The sequence below is a fragment of the Cibotium barometz genome, chromosome 38 (assembly GCF_041138505.1).
Source record: "Cibotium barometz isolate CiBa-2024 chromosome 38, ASM4113850v1, whole genome shotgun sequence".
Classification (NCBI taxonomy): Eukaryota; Viridiplantae; Streptophyta; class Polypodiopsida; order Cyatheales; family Cibotiaceae; genus Cibotium; species Cibotium barometz.
Window position 1 is genome coordinate 48,525,984 of NC_141083.1, and position 19,816 is coordinate 48,545,799.

The following is a 19,816-nucleotide window of genomic DNA, read 5'->3' on the forward strand; positions in this document are numbered from 1 at the left end:
GCCTAGCGGCCTGTTCCGTTATCACATCCTCCGTGCTGCCGCTGTCAAACAAGACAATGACTCTCTGGCCACCTATGTAGCCAAAGGACTTGAGCAATTCGTTGCGCTCATACTCCTGGTCATGGGCGCCCTTCTGCTTATCTTCGAGCTCCCGGCTAATAATTGCTCCAACTGAAGCACCGGGGGTTGAAGAACTAGGGGTAGCCGCTGGGGTCTGTGTGGGAGCTGTGCTCACCACGGAAGCTGTGGAGGTGGCGGCGGCCTTTGGAGGCTTCTTCGGACAATCCCGAGAAGTATGTCCTTTTGTGTGACAAAAGAAACATCTACCCTCCTTCTTGTACTGAGAAAGCTCCTCCGCACTCAACTTGCCACCCGTCTTGCCTGCCTCCGCTTTCTGGTCTGGAGTAAGCTTAGACGCATTGTTCGAGTTCTTGGAGCCAGAGGCTCCCGGGCTCTGTCCTGGGGAAGACCCCGTCTGGTTCTGGCTTTTGCTCCCCGAGGCGTTAGCCTTGGGAGAAGCCGGCTGGGAAGTCTTGGGCTTGCCACCATTGTGTTTCATTTCTGCACTCTGCGCAAGCGAGAGTGCATCCTCAAAGGTGGCTGGTCTAAACATACGCACCTCCCATTGGATTTGCGTGTCCAGGCCATACAAAAACTGCCCTTTCTTGTCCCTATCAGATAAGCCTAATTGCAGACACAAGGTCGAAATTTTATTGGCAAACTGAAGGATTGGTTGCACGTTCTGACGCGCTCCCCTGAACTCGTCTTCGAGTCGCTCAAGGTAGTGGGGCGGTAGAAACCGTTGCTTAAGGTCGCGGACGAACTCGTCCCACACATAAGCTGCCATACTTGCTCTGGTGTGGGCATGAGCCCACTGAGTCCACCAAGGAATGGCCTCACCTTCCAAGTACCAACTAGCTAAGATCACTTTGTCAGTATCTGTTTTCCTAACTGCGGCAAAGTAAGCTTCAAATTGATGTAACCATGAATAAAGAGTAGTGGGATCGAGTTTACCATTATACTTACTGAAATTCATTTTCTCGGGAAAATGATTCGAGGGCGCCGCCGGTGTCAATCTGGCGTCCAAAGCTCTGAGGTAACGCTCGTGTTCCACTCATCGCATGGCGTCGTCTTCTCGTTGTCGAATCTCCAATGCACGCATCTGCATCTCAAGCAAGGAGCTTGGCTGCGGCTGTGACCCCGCGAGAGGGTCCCTGTGACGAGTGGGATACGGAAGGAGAGGGAGGAGGAGATGGAAAACGCGACACTGGAGAGCGAGAACGCTCCTCCAGAGCCAAAATCCGCGCCTTCTGCTCATCCAACTTGGTTGTCTGGTCTGCGATTGCTCGCATCATCTGCTGGAACATGTCTGTGACACTCAAGCCGGGTGCCCTAGCTGGGCTGCCTGGTGCACTCTGGTCCCATGGTTCTGGTTCTCTCTCGTCGCCGAAACTCGCCATAGCGGGAAAATGCAATTCCTTTCTGGAACGCAATCTGACCATCCACTATCTATGTGGGAGACTTCCGGAGGCTAAAAACCAACCGTCCTTCGAGGGACAGGAGTCACGCCGAAAGGGGTAGTCCACCGGCGTCTAAAAACCAACCACACGAGCGAAAAAATTTTCTGGTTTTCTTTGCTGAATCTTTGTCCTTGAAGTAGGCTCTGATACCACTGTAATATGCGGAAGCTTCGGAGAAGGATCGGTACTTCAAAACTCAGAAATCAGCACTCTTTTCGCGACGGAATTAACGCACAAACTGAAAGGAGATGTGTAGAAAAATAGAGAGAGAAGGGGGAGATGGAGAGGACATAGTATTGGGTCCCAATTACCCTCTATAGGGCCCCCACCACGGATGGTGTATTTGCTTTATTAGAATGATGTAAATCTGAAAACAAATACAGAAAACTTGACCTTTTCTTGGCTGGAAAATCCTGCCCTTGACCTTCAGAAGTCCACCCCTTTGCTTGGCAATCTCCTTGGCTTGACTGGCCCTTGATTAGCTTGAGCACTTGGTGAAAACTGAGATGCCTTCATTGTTTCTTGGCTGGAGTATTTATACTCCCCTTAGCATCCAGTCGGCCAGCTTTATAAAAGCCTCACGACTAGGTCTTTAGCAATAATATGCTTTCACACTATGCAACCTGCTGACCACTCTGCGCATGCCTGCTGGGACAGTGCCAGGCTGCTAGGCAGCCCTGTGCATGGGTGTGGGACTGCCCCCCACACCTGGCCGACCTGCTGGGTAGGGCTTTTAGCCCTGTCGGCTGCCTGTCCAGAAGCCCTAGGGCTGGCCGACAGCCCTTCCAGCCCATGCCATGGCTGGTGGGCACAGCCTGGGCCCTCCTGGCCCCTTGGGGGTGGTTCTACATCTCCCCCATGCCCACACTAAGAGTGCAAATCTTCGCACTGGGGTAGCCCTATGGGCTAGCCCCATCTCTACATGCAAACCTACATGCCCACAGAGGTCTGGCATCCGGTTGCAAACTAGATACACACAACATCTGACATCATTCCAGAGGGAGACTCACAGCGCGGACTGGCACTGTTTCATGTGCAGGACAATGCACACCTGACCTTGGACTCATGTGCAGGACAATGCACACCTGACCTCGGATGAGTGAGATGGATCCCTGGCTGACTCGTCCCGGACTGGGCTCACATGGGACCAGTTCACCATCCCAGGTCCTGCACCTTCTGTACAGAAATGTCTACGTGGCATCCAAGTGCGGGGTGCACGTGACACTCACACTCATAGTTGTTTCTCGTACCGGTACGAACTGGTTCGTACGGTACGAGTCGTACGGTACGATACCGTACGATATTGTACGGTACGATTAGCTGTTTATAGCCATTGCGTTGCCCGTTTCGTAGCCGTTTTATGACCGTTTTAAGGGCCGTTTTCTGGCCGTTTTTGGCTTGCTTTGTGGCCCATGTGACATGTCACATGTCACATGTGTTTAGGCCTTTGCTTGGCCCATTGCCATGGGTCATGGGCCATGGGCCATTGTCACCAATTGGCCGACCATTTGGTCCATTCCTAGTTTTTGCGTCTCGTTCACTTGAGGCCAGGCCAGTGTCTCGTGTGAAGAGGCCAGTATTTTGCTGACATGGACGGGAGCCAGACTGGTGCCACCCGTGTGTTAGCAGGATGGTGTCGTATGGACGGGAGCCAGATCAGTGCCACCCGTGTATGACCTGGACTGTGTTCGATCCATGGGACTGTCACGCCATGGAAGAGCCAGTATTCGTGCCGTGTTTTACCTATGGGACTGTCACACCTAGGGAAACTCGTGCCTGGAACTGTGTCTTACCTATGGGACTGTCACTCCATAGGAAGACCAGGATTTTATGTTTTTATGTCGTGCCAGTTTTGTGCCGACAGATATTTTGTACATGTTCCATGAACGGGAGATATGTCCATGTTACTATTTGCACATGCACACATATTTTGCATGTTTGAAACTGTTTTCGCATGACATGTATTCGTGTGTTTGCCTGCCTGACGTGTTACTTACTGAGCGGGGACGCCTGCCAGTGAGTCGTGAAGTCTGCCCTGTATTCTGACGAGTTTCAGTGCATGTGAACAGGTGGTAAGTATATGGTACATGTTGTTTTAATGTTTTAAATTCTAACCCTTTGATTTATAAGGTTAGGGGTTCACACTTATTTAAAAGTGGGCACCCCCTTTGGGCACCCACTTTGGGGCCAAGGTGGGGAGCCTCACTTTTAAGTGAGTGTGGGGGTGGGCATGGTCACCTACCCCCACTAATTCCCCACATGCAATCGTGGACAACACTAAGGTTATCTCCACATTAAATTTTATTAAAAAGGTTTTCTCCTTCAAGCGTGGAATCAATCGTTTTTCTCTTTGGCGTTGATTTCCACCAACCGGCAACTCTCCCCGTGGTACTCTGGCGCATGTTTTCCCCAAGGCGGCTGCTGAATTTGCTGTGCTTAGGCGGCTACTGGTTGCAGCCGGCTGCCACCACCTGAAGGTTACCTGCCACTGTGCTCCAACAGGCTGCGCTGTTTCCTCTACGCCATCACCTACAGGCTGCTGGCTGCGCCTCCTCTTCTACAGGCGGCTAGCACTCATTGCAGGCGGCTGGCTGCTATACCATTGCATCCGCCCTACAGGCTGCTGCTCATACAGGCGACTATACCCTGCTGGCGGCTACTCCTCCTTCCCTGCACAGTGGCGGCACTTCCTCCATACAGGTGGCTGCGCCAGTTTTCTGCAGGCTGTACCCACTTGCTGCAGGCTGTGTACTTTCTGTACCCTTTGCTACGACTGTATTCCCTGGTGGCTGCGCCTACACCACCTTCACTCCTACAGGCGGGCTACGCAGTCTACACCCAAGCGTTACTGGCTGCAGCCAAGACCCTCTTACATGCTCTTACAGACGGCAGTAAATTGGCAAATAGGTGCTGCTTGTTTTCTCTTACAAAGGTGGTACATCCTATCTCCATTGGTGTTCTACAAGGAGACTCCGCATCACCTGGAAGACTTCATCACACTACAAGTATTGGTTTCATATCAACCATCTACAAGTAAGTGATTTTCAGATTTGAATAAAGTATTATATGTTTAAATCTGGTAAAAGATTCGTCCTGCTCGGCCTACACCCGTTCGGTGCCGGGTTGTCCAAGCTATATGGGCGAACCTCGGTCCAAAGGTGCTGAGATCGGGAGAGCCAGGCGTTAGTACGAGAGCGCCTGTCTGTGCGTGGTCTCGGAACACCAGTGTGGTGCTCTCCGCGGAGTCCAGTGAAAGCACAGGACCGTAGCGATTGGACCACATCAGTGGTCGATCTGCTTCGAGCTTCTACATCGAAATTCGAGTCTATTTGTTTGGTACTGTTTTCATATGTACATGGACATTATCTGGTTCTCAGAACCCATGGAGCATTGTATTCATTAAATACTCCCAATAAATATATCATATATTGAGGGGGGGGTCGGCCCGTTCCGGCCCCAGTGCTGGTGTCCATTTTCCATTTCATTTCATTTAAATTTCAAGTTGTTTTAAGTTGTCCATTTCATATTTGTGGTTTTAAAGTTGTGCTATTAAGCGTGTGGATGTCCAACGGAGTCTTTCCCACTTGACGGGATCGGTTTCATTGGTATCAGAGCACGGTTGTTTCCCTCTTCCTAGTGGGGAAACAAACCTGTGTACTGGACATCCCGCTTTTAGCAAACTTTGAACACAATGGACAGCCAAGGCAACCCTTTGGAAGTACCAAATTCGAGGGGTCCCTCTAGTGCCTCTCGTGGGTCTGATGCCCTGCGTGGTAGGCACAAGCCCCTTGAAAGGGTTATGGATAGTGAATCCAAGGGTCAACTGTCTCCAGGAAAGACAGTTATGCTTGAACAAGACCCTGATGCTATGAGGGCTGAAATGGAACATATGAGAAAACTTTTGCAGGCTCAAGAGCAAGAATTGAAGTTTTTGCATGAAGATCCTCATCTGCAAAGTGCTATTGAAGCCAGGAAGGCTGATGCTATGGTTGATGTAACCTTTGAGTCAATGGCTCGTGAAGTGGGCAAGAAACCAAGGGAGTTGGCACTTGCCTATCTCCTTCGCAAAGGAGATATCAAAGAGGGGGATGACGGAGAGCTAAAATTCAGAAATCCACCTCGTTTGAAGCATGGAGATCCCGCATCCCAGAGGCTGAAATCTTATATGCAAAAGGAAGAGGTGACTGTCACCTCTCGACATGCATCCTCTCCCCAAGGCACTAAGCCTGACAGATTTATGTATGCCAGTGCTCATGGAGGGCACGAAAGTCGCATGCATGCAAGATATGTATCTCATGGTGACAGGTCTGCTTCCAGAAAAATTTTGCCTTCTGAGTTGTCTCATGGAGAGACCATGCCATATGCAGGTAAGTCACATGCATCTGAGCTTCGAGTTCGTGGAGCACATGCCACCGTGCCCCATGAAGCTTCTTTGACGGCCCATGGAGCCCATGCAGACAGGGCTACCCCGTTGGATAAGGGGAAAAGAAAAAGAGAGGACCATGAGCCTCATGCCAGGAAGCTCAAGGAGTTCAAAGCAGGTGATAAATCTGTCAAATTTGATGTCTTTCATGGTGAACACGATGCTTCTAAGGTGTTAGCGTTTGTGGCACAGTTCGACATTGCTTTTAGCGATGAGGACTTTACAGAAAAGTCAAAGGTGCGCCATGCTAGCATGTTTCTGAAAGGCACTGCTGCCCATTGGTGGATCACCGAAAAGATCACCAAGGATCCCATCTCTACTTGGAAGGAATTCAAAGATAGATTTTATGCTCAGTTCTTGCCACCCAATGCAGAGCAAACTCTCACTCAAAAGTGGGATAGGCTGGAACAAAAAGATAACGAGAGTGTGCAACAGTATGTTAACAAATTTTGGAAAGTGTTGCTGGAAGTGACTCCCTTCATGCTAATCTCTGAGGAGGAAAGAAAGAGGAAGTTTCGTTCTGGATTGCAACCTGCATATAGATCGGGTATTGAATTGCACCCAAAACATACGTTGCAGCAACTCACAGCTTCTGCCCTTGCTACGGAGCAATTGGTGCTCAAGATCAAGCAGGATCAAGGAGGTTCCAAGGCGAAAGACAAGGCTGCCCCAAATCAGCAAAAGGGCGGACAGCCATCTAAAAAGAACTTCCGGGAGCCATACAAGGGTGGTAAAGCTGAAAATAACACATCCAAAGAACAGGGCCCAAGGAAGAACAAATTTGGCTTAACCCCGGAGCAAAGAGAGCAATATGCTAAGGATGGAAAATGCTTTTCTTGTGGTAGCAAAGACCACATGTTTCGGCAATGCCCAGATCGCAAACCAAAGCACGAGGACAAGCACACCAAAGCAAATGTTCATGCAGTTCCTGATGTGCAAGGTAATACAGGTCATGATGCTAAAGAGAGAATGGTTTGCAAGGCTTGGGGGCAAATCAAGGATCAGCCCGCATTATTTATGTTTGATGACTGTGCAACTGACAATTTCATCTCTATGCAAATGGCAGCTGCATTGGGAATTGAGGTTGAAAATATGGGACCTCAGATTGAAGCTGAAGCTGCATTTATTGGCAAAGAGGTGCAGGTTACCCCTTTGATTGGGAAGTTGCGTATTCATATTCAGGGCTATCTTGATAATGAGCATTTCCTAGTTGCTCCTCTGAATGGATGTGATGTATTGTTGGGCAAGCCGTGGCATCATAGGCTTGAGCCCCGCAAAGACTACAAGTCTAATATGATTTCCTTTATGCATAAAGGCCGCATGCATTTTATTGATGCTGGCAAAGAAGGGGATTCCATCCCAGTTGTATCACACATCCAAATTAATAAAGCAATGAAAAAGAGTCTTTCAGCGTACTTGGTTTTTGTGCGTGATAGTCTTGTGCCAAATCATCAAAATGTGGATGCTATGTCTAATGATAGGCTGAATTTTCTTAATGCATTCAAAGACTGTTTTGCTGACTCATTGCCAGGTGAATTACCTCCCCAAAGGCCCGAAGATCACCGCATAGATCTTGTGCCAGGTAGTTCTCCACCTAACAAACCCGCATACCGAGTGAGTGCTGCACAACAAGAAGAAATTATGAAGCAGGTAAACGAGCTTTTAGAGAAAGGTTTGGTTCAGCCCAGTTCCTCACCTTACTGCTCTCCTGTGCTTCTTGTTCAAAAGAAGGACAAATCATTCCGTATGTGTGTAGACTATAGAGCTTTGAACAAGCTTACCATCAAGAACAGATTTCCTATTCCACGTATTGATGATATCTTGGATAAGCTTGATGGTTCAGCTTGCTTTAGCAGACTTGATTTGAAGAGTGGTTATCACCAGATTCGCGTGGTGCCACAAGATGTCCATAAGACTGCATTCAGGACAGCTTTCGGATTATATGAATTCTTGGTAATGCCTTTTGGTCTCACCAATGCTCCTGCTACTTTTAACCGTATGATGGATAGGATATTCCGACCCCATCGCAAGTTTACAGGAGTCTTCTTTGATGATATCTTGGTTTTCTCCAAGAATGAGCAGGAACACAGAACTCATTTGGTCACAGTGTTCGAAGAGTTGCGGAAGCACAAACTTTTCGTCAATGCCAAGAAAAGTGAGTTTTTCCTTTCAGAGATTCATTATCTGGGTCATATTGTATCCAAGGATGGAGTTACAATGGATCCTGCAAAGATAGAGACTATTCGGAATTGGCCCGAATTGCAAAACGTACATCAAGTACGTAGTTTTCTGGGATTATGTTCGTACTACAGGCGTTTCATAAGGCATTTTGCTATGATTGCCACTCCTCTACATGATCTCACGAAGAAGAAAACTGCTTTCAAATGGACTTCAAAGGAACAGGATGCTTTCTTGCAGCTCAAGCATGCGATCATATGTGGTCCAGTATTGATTGTTCCTGACTTGCACAAGTCATTCGTGGTTGAATGTGATGCTTGTGGTGATTGCATAGGAGCTGTCCTAAATCAAGAAGGGCATGCAGTTGCATACGAGAGCCGTCGTTTGCATGATGCTGAGCTTCATATGGATATCTATGAGAAAGAGCTCTTGGCTGTAATTCACGCCTTAAAGATTTGGAAACACTACCTTCTTGGGGCTGAATTTGTGGTCAAGACAGATCATCAAAGCTTGAGATACTTTCTATCTCAAACTAAGCTTTCAGAGAAACAGATGAGAATGGCAAATTTTCTTTCCATGTTTCATTTTCAGATTGTGCATACTCCAGGAAAGAAAAATGTCGTCGCCGATGCACTATCTAGGAGGCCTTATGTTGCTGCAGTCTCAGTGGCCTCTCATGGAGATCTATCTGCTATGAGAGATTTGTATCATTTGGATGCTGATTTTTGCCATATATGGACTGATTTGATGGCTGGTCATTCACATGCCTCTTATGTTATCAATGAGGGTTATCTCATGAAGGATAATTGTCTATGTGTGGTGAAGGATTTGCGTCCAAAGGTTATGGACGAATGTCACGCTCCACCATATGCTGGTCATAGAGGTATTATGCCTACTACTCGCATGATTCAGAGGTATTTCTTTTGGCCAAGCATGCGTAAAGACATTGAGGCTTATGTGCGTGCATGTATTACTTGCCAAAAGGTGAAATTTGACAGGCAAAAGTCTCCAGGTTTGCTTCAGCCATTGCCTATTCCCTCGCAACCTTGGGAAAGTATCACGATGGATTTTATTATGGATTTGCCTAGATCCCAGCATGGGAATGATGCTATTTGGACTATTGTGGACAGGTTTAGCAAGCAAGCTCACTTCTTGCCCGTCAAGGAAACCATCAAAGCTGATCATATGGTAAAGCTTTTTCTTGCTAATATTTTCAAGCATCATGGTATGCCTAAATCCATTGTTGGGGATAGAGATCCCAGGACTACAAGTCTATTTTGGAGGGCTTTGTTTGATAATATGGTACTAAGCTTGAGTTTTCATCAGCTTATCATCCCCAAACGGATGGCCAAAGTGAAGCTGCAAATTCAGCTGTGTTGGATTTATTGAAGTGTTATGTGGCAGATCAAAAGAGTGCATGGGAGAAGTATCTTCCACTTGTTGAGTTTGCCTACAACAATACAATCCATGCTTCTACAGGAAAGGCTCCGTTTGAGATTATTTATGGCAGAGTGGTCTTGCCACCCATCCTTCGTACAAAGGATGAGATTTTTGCAGCTGATGAATATGTTCGTGACTTGGATGTTGCCTTTGGTCAGGTGCGGACAGCCATTGCAAGATCTCAGGATAAGCATAAAAAGGCTGCTGACAAGCATAGAAGGAACATGGAAGTCAAAGAAGGTGATTGGGTATTGCTGAAATTTGAGAAGGCTAGGCTTCGGAGGAGGCCAGGACGAGAAGGATCATATCCTAAGCTTTCTCCTCGCTATTATGGACCCTTCAAGGTGATTCACAAAATCAATGAAGTGTCCTACAGGCTTGCTCTACCTAGTCATTGGAAGATTCACAATGCTTTTCATGTGAGTCTATTTCGGAAATATGTGGGGCCAGATCCTGATGAGCCTGTCATCACAGAAGATCCGCCAGAGATTGAAGAGCTTGAGGAGATCCTCCAGCCAGAACAGATTGTTTTTCACAAGGAGAGAAAGCTACCTGCAGGAAAGCTTTCCAGGAGATACCTTGTGAAGTTTAAAAATTATTTGCCTATTGATGCCAAATGGGTAAATGAGGATTATTTTGCAGATTATCCGCAATTGTTGCAGGCATATCTTGAGGCTTTTAAGTTGAGGTCAACTCTTTAGAAGCCCGGGGGGATGTCACCAATTGGCCGACCATTTGGTCCATTCCTAGTTTTTGCATCTCGTTCACTTGAGGCCAGGCCAGTGTCTCGTGTGAAGAGGCCAGTATTTTGCTGACATGGACGGGAGCCAGACTGGTGCCACCCGTGTGTTAGCAGGATGGTGTCGTATGGACGGGAGCCAGATCAGTGCCACCCGTGTATGACCTGGACTGTGTTCGATCCATGGGACTGTCACGCCATGGAAGAGCCAGTATTCGTGCCGTGTTTTACCTATGGGACTGTCACACCTAGGGAAACTCGTGCCTGGAACTGTGTCTTACCTATGGGACTGTCACTCCATAGGAAGACCAGGATTTTATGTTTTTATGTCGTGCCAGTTTTGTGCCGACAGATATTTTGTACATGTTCCATGAACGGGAGATATGTCCATGTTACTATTTGCACATGCACACATATTTTGCATGTTTGAAACTGTTTTCGCATGACATGTATTCGTGTGTTTGCCTGCCTGACGTGTTACTTACTGAGCGGGGACGCCTGCCAGTGAGTCGTGAAGTCTGCCCTGTATTCTGACGAGTTTCAGTGCATGTGAACAGGTGGTAAGTATATGGTACATGTTGTTTTAATGTTTTAAATTCTAACCCTTTGATTTATAAGGTTAGGGGTTCACACTTATTTAAAAGTGGGCACCCCCTTTGGGCACCCACTTTGGGGCCAAGGTGGGGAGCCTCACTTTTAAGTGAGTGTGGGGGTGGGCATGGTCACCTACCCCCACTAATTCCCCACATGCAATCGTGGACAACACTAAGGTTATCTCCACATTAAATTTTATTAAAAAGGTTTTCTCCTTCAAGCGTGGAATCAATCGTTTTTCTCTTTGGCGTTGATTTCCACCAACCGGCAACTCTCCCCGTGGTACTCTGGCGCATGTTTTCCCCAAGGCGGCTGCTGAATTTGCTGTGCTTAGGCGGCTACTGGTTGCAGCCGGCTGCCACCACCTGAAGGTTACCTGCCACTGTGCTCCAACAGGCTGCGCTGTTTCCTCTACGCCATCACCTACAGGCTGCTGGCTGCGCCTCCTCTTCTACAGGCGGCTAGCACTCATTGCAGGCGGCTGGCTGCTATACCATTGCATCCGCCCTACAGGCTGCTGCTCATACAGGCGACTATACCCTGCTGGCGGCTACTCCTCCTTCCCTGCACAGTGGCGGCACTTCCTCCATACAGGTGGCTGCGCCAGTTTTCTGCAGGCTGTACCCACTTGCTGCAGGCTGTGTACTTTCTGTACCCTTTGCTACGACTGTATTCCCTGGTGGCTGCGCCTACACCACCTTCACTCCTACAGGCGGGCTACGCAGTCTACACCCAAGCGTTACTGGCTGCAGCCAAGACCCTCTTACATGCTCTTACAGACGGCAGTAAATTGGCAAATAGGTGCTGCTTGTTTTCTCTTACAAAGGTGGTACATCCTATCTCCATTGGTGTTCTACAAGGAGACTCCGCATCACCTGGAAGACTTCATCACACTACAAGTATTGGTTTCATATCAACCATCTACAAGTAAGTGATTTTCAGATTTGAATAAAGTATTATATGTTTAAATCTGGTAAAAGATTCGTCCTGCTCGGCCTACACCCGTTCGGTGCCGGGTTGTCCAAGCTATATGGGCGAACCTCGGTCCAAAGGTGCTGAGATCGGGAGAGCCAGGCGTTAGTACGAGAGCGCCTGTCTGTGCGTGGTCTCGGAACACCAGTGTGGTGCTCTCCGCGGAGTCCAGTGAAAGCACAGGACCGTAGCGATTGGACCACATCAGTGGTCGATCTGCTTCGAGCTTCTACATCGAAATTCGAGTCTATTTGTTTGGTACTGTTTTCATATGTACATGGACATTATCTGGTTCTCAGAACCCATGGAGCATTGTATTCATTAAATACTCCCAATAAATATATCATATATTGAGGGGGGGGTCGGCCCGTTCCGGCCCCAGTGCTGGTGTCCATTTTCCATTTCATTTCATTTAAATTTCAAGTTGTTTTAAGTTGTCCATTTCATATTTGTGGTTTTAAAGTTGTGCTATTAAGCGTGTGGATGTCCAACGGAGTCTTTCCCACTTGACGGGATCGGTTTCAGCAATGGCCCATTGAACATTCCTATAAAATGCCCACCCCCTAAGCTTCTCTCAAGGCTCTCATTACTCAAGAGTCAAGACTAAAGTGACCATCAAGCCCCTCCCCTCTCTCTCTCTCTCAACTCTTAACTTTCAAGCCACTCTCTCCCCCATAGGCCATCTCTCAAGCCTCTCTCTCCCTCTCTCAAGAGTTCCTTTGGAGTATGCTCTAAGCTCTCTCTCTCTCTCTCTCTTTCTTTGTGTCACACAGCTTCCAGGATCCAATATGCCGAAGCCATGCAACCCCTACTGGCAGGAGCACACCAATGTTATCCGTGTTATTAATACGCCGACCCAAGCTGGTTCTGGCACGCGTAGATGGCAGTGCAAGTATTGCAACTTCGAGCTCACGAGCACAATTTCTTGTGTCGTGATACACTTGACAGGTATTGGCACCACCGGCAATTGTGGTGGGTGCAAGCAGGTGTTGCAGGATATCAGAGACAAGCTCATTGCTGAGAATTCATCAACAACAAAGGGTTCAAAGAAGGTAAGGGGCAGCCAGCACACTCAAGATGCACTTCATGATGCGCTTGTGGGGGAGATGGGTGATTCTTCCACACAGGATAGCTAGCCTACAGGGGGCAGAAAGAGGGCCCGTGTCATGCAGGAGGGTGATGAGGATGATGATGCACATGTGCTGAGACAGAGTACTTTACCTTCACATGTGTCATCTCTTTCGTGGGTGAAAGAGAGACAAAAAGTGGCTGAGATGGAGATTGCTTGCACACTTGTGGAGTGCAACATCTCCTTCAATGTACTGAGGACTGATCAATGGAAGAGAATGGTGAGGGCCATAGCAGAGGTTGGCCACACAGACTCGTGGTCCGGAGTGGAGTATAACAAAATGCGTACCACGATGCTTGAAGAGCAGAAAGCCTTGATAGACAAGGCATTGGTACCTGTCAAGGCAGGATGGCAATCTTTTGGGTGCACCATCATATCTGATGGCTGGAGTGATATGCGTAGACGACACATTATCAATATTTTGGTGTCCTCATGTCTTGGCACATACTTCTTGCGGGCTGTGGATGCAAGAAAGGCAGGAGAATCCATCAGTGCTGAGTTTATTTATCACCACATCAGATAGGCAATTTTGGATGTTGGGCCAGAGAATGTGGTCCAAGTGGAGACAGACAATGCTTCAAATTGCAAGCGTATGGGTGAATTGGTCGATGCAAAGTTTCCTCGCATTGCTTGGACTCCTTGTGTTGCACATTGCTTGGACCTGCTGATGGAGAGGATATTGGAAAGTTGCCATGGGTGCAACCTGATGTTGCAAATGCCACAAAGATTACTACATTTTTTCGAAAAAAACATCAGGCTTTGGCCATCTTCAGGAGCCATAGTGCACTTGATATGGTGCGACCCTTGAAGACCAGGTTTTCTTATATGTTCCTGGTCTTGCAGAGGCTTTTTAGATTGCGGGACCCACTACTACAGACTGTGGTGGACCCGAAATGGAGGTTTATGCACCATACGCAGACAGAGGCCACTAGATACATTCAGCGGAAAGTGCTTGACGAGGCCTTTTGGACAGAGGTACAGAGCTTGACGGTGGCATTGCAGCCTATCCATGTCCTCCTCCGACTCACAGATATGGAGGGCTCTACTCTTGGACTGGTCTCTCATCTCTTCATGGAGATGAAGCGCCATATTGCCGCCCGTACGACATTCACAGAGTCTCGATGAGTGTACACTTGGATATTGTTCTTGGCTGATTATATTAATATTAAATAATATGCACATTGCAACAATATGTTTAAAGTTATATTATATAATGACTGTTGGAATGTTGGCTTGTCAATTTGTAGCCGGGGTGACATCTTGGCTATTGTAGAGCGGCGATGGACATTTATGAGCCGTCCCATTCATGGGATGGCTGCATTGCTTCATCCCTTCTACAAGAAGCCAGAGCTGTTTAGTGAGAGCACTCTGCTCACGCAGAAAGACCAGTACATCAACATAATGTACAACGAGGATGAGCAACTTGAGATTGATGCAGAGATGGTGAGTTTTATGAACAATCTAGGACCATCCTTTGCTAGAGCGGTGGTTTTGAGAGAGGAGGCGACGAAATTTCCTCTCACGTGGTGGCAGAGCTATGGAAGACAAGGTCTTCCAAAGCTGACTCATCTTGCTCTCCGAATCCTCTCGCAGGTACTCTTGACTCTTTCACAATTGCATCCATCTTTAAAGTTTAATTCATTAAGGGTTTTGACTCCAAAATCGTATCGTGATTCGTGATCGTAGGATTGTTTTACTGGTGCTTGTGAGCGCAATTGGAGCGCCTACTCCTTGGTTCACACGAAGATCCGCAATCGACTTAGTACCGCTTAGCTGGAGCGATTAGTGTATTGCGGAGCTAACATGAAGCTCGTGCGAGATTATCATGCTTTGGGGACACCCAAGCAGGTATATTTAACTGTCGTACGTCTTTTGACACATTTCAATATAATTAAGTCATTTCTTGTGGTTCTGACTTGTCGGATTTTGCTTTTCCACAGGCAGATCCGACCCGTGCGAAGATGGTGCCAACCTCTACTTAGGATGACATGGAGCAGCGTGTCAATGACGAGCAAGCAGATATTATACGACTCCTTCATAGAGAGTTGGAGAGCATCGATCGCCGTGTCACAAGGTCACGCGCACGGGCTTTGGCGATACCTTTGTGTGAGGAGGCTGCAGATTCAGAGAGCGCTAGACGGAGGAGCATTCGTCGGGGGAAGCTGCCTGTTCGTACGCAGCGGACTTGGGCGAATGAGGCTGTCACTCTCATTCATACTCAAAGTGAGCCAGGAGATGATGATGTAGCACATGGATCTCATGATACATCTTTCACATCATCACATGTGCCCGTGATGGCAGAGCCTGACTATGACGACGAGGGCAATGTCCTGACAAATGGGGACTTGCTCTCTTTAGGTGCATCGTCATCATCATCATCTGATGAGGAGTTTTGACTCTTAGATCACGTTTCATTGTGGAGTCTAGACTCTGGACTAGCCCTTATGGGCCTTTTGAGGACATTTCTATGATGTAGTGTTGCAGCTATTGTATTCAGTTTGTTTTGATGCATTTGCAGCCTTTTAACATGGATGAGAGTCGAGACTTTTGTTGTGTAAACACTGATTCATCAGTTTATATAGAGCTAAGAGTGGTGATTGGTGATTGAAGATTGATCTCTGATTGAAAACTGGTTTTGGTATCTGATGTTTGATTTCTGAAGTAACAAGTTTTACAACGTGCGGCAACGGTTTTGTGATTACTAATCAAATGCGTATTAGCAAAGACCTTATTAGATTGTCTTGTAGGTCTCTCTCACAATTTAAAATGTATTTGGATCTTTTTATGTTTATTTTAATATGAAATGCCATATAGATTGATATTTTTTATAATGGTACGTATTTTTACGTTCACAAAAATTTTATATGTACGGAACAACGTACGAATACGTACACATCAACCCAGGCATGTTCTTCAGGGAGCTGTGGACACCCCCTTCATTGATGTATACCATTTTATACCCCCAGTATGGTACAGGATGGAGCTAGCTAGGTTGCATATCATGACTGTATACTCCATGCATATAGCTTTGCATTCTCCTAGTAGTAGAGCTCCATCCCCTCCCCCACTCATTGTACTTATTGCACACCCAGATTCAGCTTTTTAGTTCAGTACTTTTTCATTTTGTTGGGATGACAGAGGATACCCCATATAGGTACACCGATTTGTCTCATAGGCCAAGTTCGGTCTTTTGGAAGATGTTAATAAATCTTTCTTTCTTTCTTTCTTTCTCTCTCTCTCTCTCTCTCCTTGGAAGGCTGGCGGGTTGGGGTGCAGGAAACGCAAGGCTGTCCACGCCTTTGGGGAGGAGGTCGGGCTGCAGCACCTGTACTTTCCCTCCTGACTACTGGCGGGCTGGCTGCAGGAGGTGCAGCACGACAGGTTTTACTCTTTGTGGCTACTGGCGGGCTGGAGTGCAGGCGCATAGAGCTGAAAGCTACGTAGACATAGAGAGGGTCTCTTGAGAGGGAGGGGATCAGAGAGGGAGAGACACCTACAAAGGCAGATTACAAACTTCTTTCGACCAGAGATTGAGTAGTCAAGCCAGCAGGCATTGCAGCTAGCCCCAGAGTATAGCCGCACGAGAGGTACACTGATTGATCGGGCTATAGAGCTGGGGCGGTCCAGGCACCTCAAGATGAGAGGCCCATCTCGACATCGGCGGAGACTACAACAGAGGATCAGGACCATACTAGCACGACATGGGAGACGCCAGTCAGAGCACTCACCATGGAGGACATTGAGGATATCTGCCATCGACCGATGAGAGACATCTTTGGATAGTGATGTATATGATGCTTACCTTTGTTGCTGGAGTTTTCCTTCCCAGATGCTATCCATTAGGAGCTTCTAGTACCTTACTTTTCCTCATAGTTGTTGTTTCAGTTTCAGTTAGTTGTTTAGTTGTTTTAGCTTTTCTTACACAGACATTGTATCAGATCCACCAATTGTTGTAACCTTTTTGGTCTCATAGGTCATTTTGGCCTTTTGAGGACGTTAATATATCATTTCATTTCATTTCTCTCTCTTGTTTGCAAGAGGAGCAAGCAGAATTGCAGGAGGACCAGAGGAGTGCTTTAAGACTGTTTATGGACTCTTTTGGTTGGCTGTAAGTACAGGGTCGTTTGGATGTGCTTCCTGGCATGGAAGTGACACAAGCTCGCATGGGTGCATGTTCATAGCGCAGATTGCTTTCTTCCTGCTTGAAAGGAACAGAGGGACCTATAGTTGTGGGCATATTTATGTTTCCAGATGTTTCATGAGGGAACAGGTAACTTGCCGTTGTTGGCACTGTTTTGGAATGGTGCTGTGAATGGTTCTGTATGGAAATAGGACAAAGGTTTCAAGAGAAAAATAGACCTAAAGGTTTCATGTGGAAACAGGTCGTAGGTTTCTCGAGGAAACATGTTTTTGGTTTGGCCAGGAGATAGGTCACATGCGGGTAGTGGGAACAGGAATGGACACATGGAGATAGGTTACATGCAGGTAGTGGGAACATGAATGGATAAATGTTTGGTGCAGCCTTGCTGCTGATTGGACAGGGGTTCGGGATGATGGGAGAATTAGGGTTTAGAGTTCATTCATGGGAGACATACACAGAGAAGAACAAGGGAGAGAGAGAGAGAGAGAGTTGTGGGGATAAGTCAACTCATGAGGCATGAGTGTGTGACTCCCCTATCACACATGTATATTGCACTAGTACACATAGTGCACTTAGTACATTAAAAGTACTAAGTGTACTATGTACTATAACTTATGGGCTTGTACACACTATAAGGGTGGGCATAGTGCCTTTACCCCAACAACCTCCCACTTAAAGGCAAAGTGCCCTTAAGTAAAGGAAAAGAAAAAATCAGCATGTACATGATAATATACAAGGCCATATCAATGCTGAAAATGGCCTCATCCAATGCCCATCAAGTGTCTGCAATGAGCAAACCGCTCCGGAGGCAAACTCTTTGTCAACAGATCAGCCGGGTTGTCATCCGTGTGAATCTTAACAAGCTGAATTTGCTTGTTCTCTATCACCTCTCTGATGAAGTGATACTTCACATCCACATGCTTCGTCTTTGCATGAAAGACAGGGTTCTTTGCCAACTGGATGGCACTCTGACTGTCACAATGCAACAATGGAATATCCCCTGTATAACCCAAATCAACCACTAACCGAGATAGCCATAATGCCTCCTTGCAAGCCTCTGTGGCTGCAATATACTCGGCCTCTGTAGTAGATAAGGCAATGCACTTCTGCATCCTGGATATCCATGACACAGCACCTCCTGTGAATGTAAACACATAACCGGTAGTAGACTTCCGGTTATCTGGATGACCGGCATAATCCGAATCCGTGTAACCATGCACTAATGCATCCTGTTTGCCAAAGCAAATGCACAAATCCTGTGTGCCCTTCAGGTATCTCATGACACCTTTCACTGCTTCCCAATGCTTCTTGCCAGGGTTGGCCATGTATCTAGAAACCACTCCCACTGCAAATGCAAGTGTGGTGCTGCTTCCCAATAGTGGAGTCAAGATCGAAGAAATCAATGTGTCACATGCAGGTGGCAGTGAGGATGAGGTCCTATTTACTTCTTCACTTGTGATGCAAATCACATCTTGGGTATGCGGATACTTCGGGACAGAAATCAGCATGTGTTGTATTTGTCTCAGAAGGAATACATTGGCAAAGTCTTGCAGAGGTTCAATATGGACGGAGGGAAGAAAGCTAGTACTCCTTTGCCTCCATATGTGAAACTCAATGCAATGTCCGGCCTAGTAGCAACCATGGCATACATGAGACTGCCACAAGCTGAAGCATACGGAATCTTGGCCATATCAGCCCTGTCTCTATCTGACTGTGGGCTGTCCATAGCACTGAGTTTCACATATGGAGGCAAAGGAGTACTAGCTTTCTTCCCTCCGTCCATATTGAACCTCTGCAAGACTTTGCCAATGTATTCCTTCTGAGACAAATACAACACATGCTGATTTCTGTCCCGAAGTATCCGCATACCCAAGATGTGATTTGCATCACCCAAATCCTTCATATCAAAGGTTTCATGCAGCCTCTGCTTCAAAGCATCCATCTCTTTACGAGATTTCCCGGCAATCAACATATCATCAACATACAAGATGAGGATCAATAGACTGCCATCCAAAGCTTTCTTGGTGTACAAGCAGTGATCTATGTCACTTCTCCTGAATTTCTGAGATTTCATGAATGTATCAAATTTATGATACCATTCTCTTGGTGCCTGTTTGAGTCCATAAAGACTCTTTTTCAGCTTACATACAAGCTTTTCCTTTCCACTCACTGCATAACCCTCTGGCTGCTGCATATATATCTCCTCATGGAGATCACCGTGAAGAAAAGCAGTCTTCACATCCATCTGAATCAAGTCCAGATCATCATGCGCAACCAAAGCCAACACAGCTCTAAGTGTGGTCATTTTGACCACTGGAGAGAAGATCTCATCAAAGTCCACACCATATTCCTGCTTAAAGCCCTTAGCCACTAACCTGGCTTTGTATCTTGGCTTTGCATCTGGTGCAACTTTGAGCCTGTATACCCACTTGCATGGCAAAACCTTCTTGCTTGCAGGCAAATGCACCAACTTCCAAGTTCCATTTTTATGCAGAGAATCCATCTCTGACTTCATGGCACGCTCCCATAGAGCTTTGTCTGCCCTCTGTAAAGCCTCTTTATAACATGAGGGCTCCCCACAGTCAGTGAGCATCAAGTAGTCAACCCCTGGAACAAACCTGTCAGGGGCTCTGGAGGGTCTAGTGGACCTCCGTACCCAATGACCATCATTTGCAAGTTG

The 19,816-nt window shown here is 47.0% G+C and overlaps 2 protein-coding genes across 2 annotated transcripts in view; both read left to right on the forward strand.

Moving 5' to 3' along the window:
- LOC147616820 (protein TIC 21, chloroplastic-like) overlaps window positions 1-19,816 on the forward strand; it is a 64,132-nt gene that overhangs the window by 28,427 nt on the left and 15,889 nt on the right. The window lies entirely within an intron of this gene.
- On the forward strand, window positions 14,124-15,668 carry LOC147616821 (uncharacterized). The gene is made up of 2 exons (XM_086777147.1): window positions 14,124-14,843; window positions 14,936-15,668. The coding sequence occupies exon 2, from the start codon at window positions 14,984-14,986 to the stop codon at window positions 15,389-15,391; it is 408 nt and encodes a 135-aa protein (XP_086633273.1). The 5' UTR covers window positions 14,124-14,843; window positions 14,936-14,983; the 3' UTR covers window positions 15,392-15,668.